At 44.5% G+C, this 3,795-nt stretch overlaps 1 protein-coding gene across 4 annotated transcripts in view; it reads right to left on the bottom strand.

The window, feature by feature from the left end:
• Window positions 1–1,328: 1,328 nt before the first annotated feature.
• The window catches only part of Pamr1 (peptidase domain containing associated with muscle regeneration 1), an 81,514-nt gene continuing 79,047 nt past the window's right edge, over window positions 1,329–3,795 (bottom strand). For all 4 annotated transcript variants that reach the window (XM_033756537.1, XM_010612570.3, XM_033756536.1 and 1 more), the window contains one exon: window positions 1,329–2,410. In XM_033756537.1, coding sequence (XP_033612428.1) covers window positions 1,874–2,410 — 537 coding nt within the window. In that variant the 3' untranslated portion in view covers window positions 1,329–1,873. The remainder of the gene's footprint in view (window positions 2,411–3,795) is intronic.

The raw sequence follows: 3,795 nt of genomic DNA, 5'->3' as shown, positions 1-3,795 counted from the left end.
CCTCCTTCAAGAACTGAGGAAAAGTCAGGTCAGCAGGAAGGACCACTGAATCACATGGCAGCAGAGAGACAGAACATAAGTTATAGTAGTTACAGACTGTAGTCCAGAAACACCAAAGATTGGGAAAGACTCACCACACACAACCAAGAACCAGCCTGAGGTCAGGAGACCCCATCAAAGATTCAAAACGGGCAGGTCTCCAAGGCATCATTTTGTAGAAAACAAACCTGGAAAGAGGAGAAACAATGAAAGAAGAAATCACTCCAAAGAGAGACTGTTACTGAAAAGGTCATGTTACTATGGCACTTGACTGCACTGAATTCATTGTTTTCCTCCATTATTTAGGGGGAGATCGAATTTGACCTTGAGAGAAAACTGACATAAGCTATAGAAATCTGTGAAGCGATAGGATCTCAGCACATCTGACTCTGATGTGATTTAATGCAAGATGGAATCAGAAAATACAATAAGTATTGAAATTCTTCGAACCTTTGTTACAGTAAAGGACAGATAACCACTAATCTCCCCCAGAATGCTGCCCCTTGCTTAGAATACCCATCGCATGATTCTCACCACTTTCTGAAGCGGTCCTGGAAGTCCCCTTTCATGTGCTGCCGTGGCTGCCTCAGTGTCCTGAATTAATTCAAAACGTTTATTTTCCATGGCCATTTCTACTTTAGAGAAGAGCCGCAAGTCCCATAGTGCCAGATATTTTGAATAAGGTGCCTGAAAACACAACTTGAGGTTTTTATGAGCCTGTTTTTTTGGTTGGATGGCACTTGCCAACAGCATCCACCATATTTATGATCACATCTCGTAAAGACTCACAAAAGAGGACTTGAAGAACTGCTTCAGAAATCAGTAAGAAGGATGGGAGACGTGTATTTGAAGCAAGGGGAGGTGTATCTGTGGGGTACTCGTGGCAATGCGCCTTTTACTGTAAAAAGGCTTTTTAAATTTAAATATTAATAACATATTTTGATACCTTCTGTGTGACTGTAACTGCTATAAAAACATGCTGAAGATGAAAGCAGACTTTCATGCTAGATCTCGGAAATGAGCAGGCAGGGGACACTAGAAATCAGCAAATTCCTGGTTATTTTCCTGTTTGTGCCATATCTGATGGCACCTATGTCTCTCCTCCTCCATTCCACAACTTACCAAGCTCCAAGACTTGGTATTAAGAAGATAGCATTGCTTTGTCACACGCATTATTGGGAAATTATAACCTTTGTCTCTGTGTTAAAGGCCTATCACCAAGACATCTGCCCCATCCATGGAAATTAGAGCAAAAAACAAGCTGAAATGAAAGTACAGTATATTGGTTTTGTAGGTTCGAAGCCAACCTATGTTTTATTAAAATGTGTACAGGAGATCGGAAAGGACAAGACCCAGATGGCACTGTAGCAATATCCACAAAAGCATGCACTGTCCAAGCTCCATTGCCTTGGAATGTCCTGCAGGTAGCTGTTTGAAAGTTGGTTTAGCTGGAGCCTCAAAAGAGGTGCCATGAAGCCCAGCGTGCCCCTAGACCCGCCCTCTCTCAACCACAGCTGGACCTGATAGTTGCATTTCTGAGTGGCTGGAAGGCCATCAGGTCAGTTCAATGGGGAGGTTCTTCGGTCTATTCATATGGTCTTCTTTGAAGAAACTCAGTTCTGGTATCTTCCACATGGTCAGGTCATGCAGTCAGGAAGGCAGTGGCCCACCAAAAACTGAGCATTTCCTAACCTCCACTGAGCTGTGTCCCTGAAATCAGAAGCCCTGGCAAAGCCAAGTTCACGGGCAAAATCACACTTCAGGTTTGCACCACATCACACAGCATCTGTGAGGATGGATGCACAAGGGAGCTTCCCAGTGGGCCTGCAGTGGCTCACTTCATGTTTCTCTCAATCCAGTCTTTAAAAGGCAGCACCTTGGTGAAGGCGGTGGAGATGCTATGGCTGCATGTTTTGTCATAGCTCCAGCTTACCAGCCCTACCAGGTGCCAGCGTGGTTCAGGAGATGCTCTGCCTGGGAAAGACACAGCTGCGATGCCCCCTGTCTCTGCAGTGCAGATATCAGAAGGGGTGGCAGGGTCCTGGCTGGCACAGAACATGTTGTCAGTGATGCTCACTGGGATGTCATGGTCTTCGTGCTGCTCCTCACACAGCAGTGAGTCCACTACCCTGACCGTCCCGGAGCGCAGGGTGTCATTCTTGAAACCAGGGCTCCTCACATCTGCTAGGATGTTCCAGCCAGCCACAGTGATGTGGGAATCCTGGAAGGAGACACTGAGGTCCCGGGTGGAGGCGAGGCAGATGGGCTGGACACGGGTGCTGATGCGGGCCTTGTCCAGGAGCTTCAGGATTGCAATGTCAGCATCGAGCAGTATGGGATCGTAGTTGGGATGCAGAATGATAGCAGAAATCTATGAAGACAAGGAATGGGTAGAATGGTGACCAGCCAGCTCTACGGTGGACTAGAACCGGCAATCACTGGGGCTAAATTACTGGGAGAGGCAGCTATCATCATTTGGAGGTACTTTGCTCAAGGAATCTTTGAAAGCACTTGCTCTACTTTCAGGATTGCAAACCGAAAAGTCTGCTAGGCCCTTGCAGGTGGTGCTAAATAAGGGAGTAGAAGCTGAAAAGAAGGAATATACAATCCATCTAAAGCAGGCAGAGGCCACGTCAGTCCACTGACCACTGCCACACAGAAACGGAGTTGATAATCTACTTTTTTCCAGAGCGTGGGCTCCAGAACTTTACCCGAAACACCTCAAATTATTAATGTTTTTTTTGAATGTTGAAATTTTAACTGATGAAGAAATTATATGCTAACATCACCAAAGCACAAACCCCTGTGGGCTTCCAGTATGCAATTTCTGGTCCACAGTAAGCACTTCCCATACCTTCAAGAAGAAAGATGGAGTCACGTTCCACAAGAACATTCTATAAGGTGTTTCCCATAAAAACGCTCCCAGAGCATCCCATAGCATTTCTCCAGTCTTCACTTATTTGTCCTGTGCCTTGCTGATTATTCTGTTTGATAGAGGACTCTAAAAGCTCATATATGTGAAACCTTATCATTTTTTCCTGTAAGTACTTTTTTTTCTTTTCCACATGTTTGTGGTACACAATGAACATATTCATTATGGGTGGTTGGTACATGTGCACGGCAATCTGAATTCTTCTTATGTTCCTTTCCCCTTCTCTCTTCTCCCTGCCAACATCTCGTGGTCCCCTTCCTATTTACAAAAGATCTATCCCCCTATTTCCTAATTTTCTATCTTTCGTTTTGCTCTTGTAAGGAAATGAATGCACCTCAAATCCATAATTTTAAGTGAAATAATCGGCCACACAAGCTTAAATATCATATGGTTTCTCTTACATAAAAAACCCAAAGTATAAATAAGTTTTAATATATATACTCCATTACTTCTATTGCATTGGAACACATTTCCTTGGGGTTACTCTTGTATAATTCTGATCATGACATATTGGTGTCTGTTGGTATGAACTTTTCAGAGAAAATAGTCATGTGTTATTCTGTATTGTATCTATTTGCAGTGAGTGCCACATGGGAGCCCAACCACTCCCATTAGAGTTCCACTGTGGGTGCTCTAACTATCCAGAGGGCTGGAGAGTTAGAAGAACAGATGAAGAGGTGGATGAATGGATGAACAGATGGTAGGAGGGTGGACGGATGAACAGATGGGTAGGAGGGTGGACAGACAGACAGATGGATAGGCTCAGATGAATGAATGTATAATTGGATGGATGGGTGGATGGGTGGGTGAGTGGGGGTATATGG

This window comes from Fukomys damarensis, unplaced genomic scaffold (assembly GCF_012274545.1).
Source record: "Fukomys damarensis isolate Sample0158 unplaced genomic scaffold, DMR_v1.0_HiC HiC_scaffold_27, whole genome shotgun sequence".
Classification (NCBI taxonomy): domain Eukaryota; kingdom Metazoa; phylum Chordata; class Mammalia; order Rodentia; family Bathyergidae; genus Fukomys; species Fukomys damarensis.
This window is presented reverse-complemented; position numbering and strand designations above follow the sequence as displayed.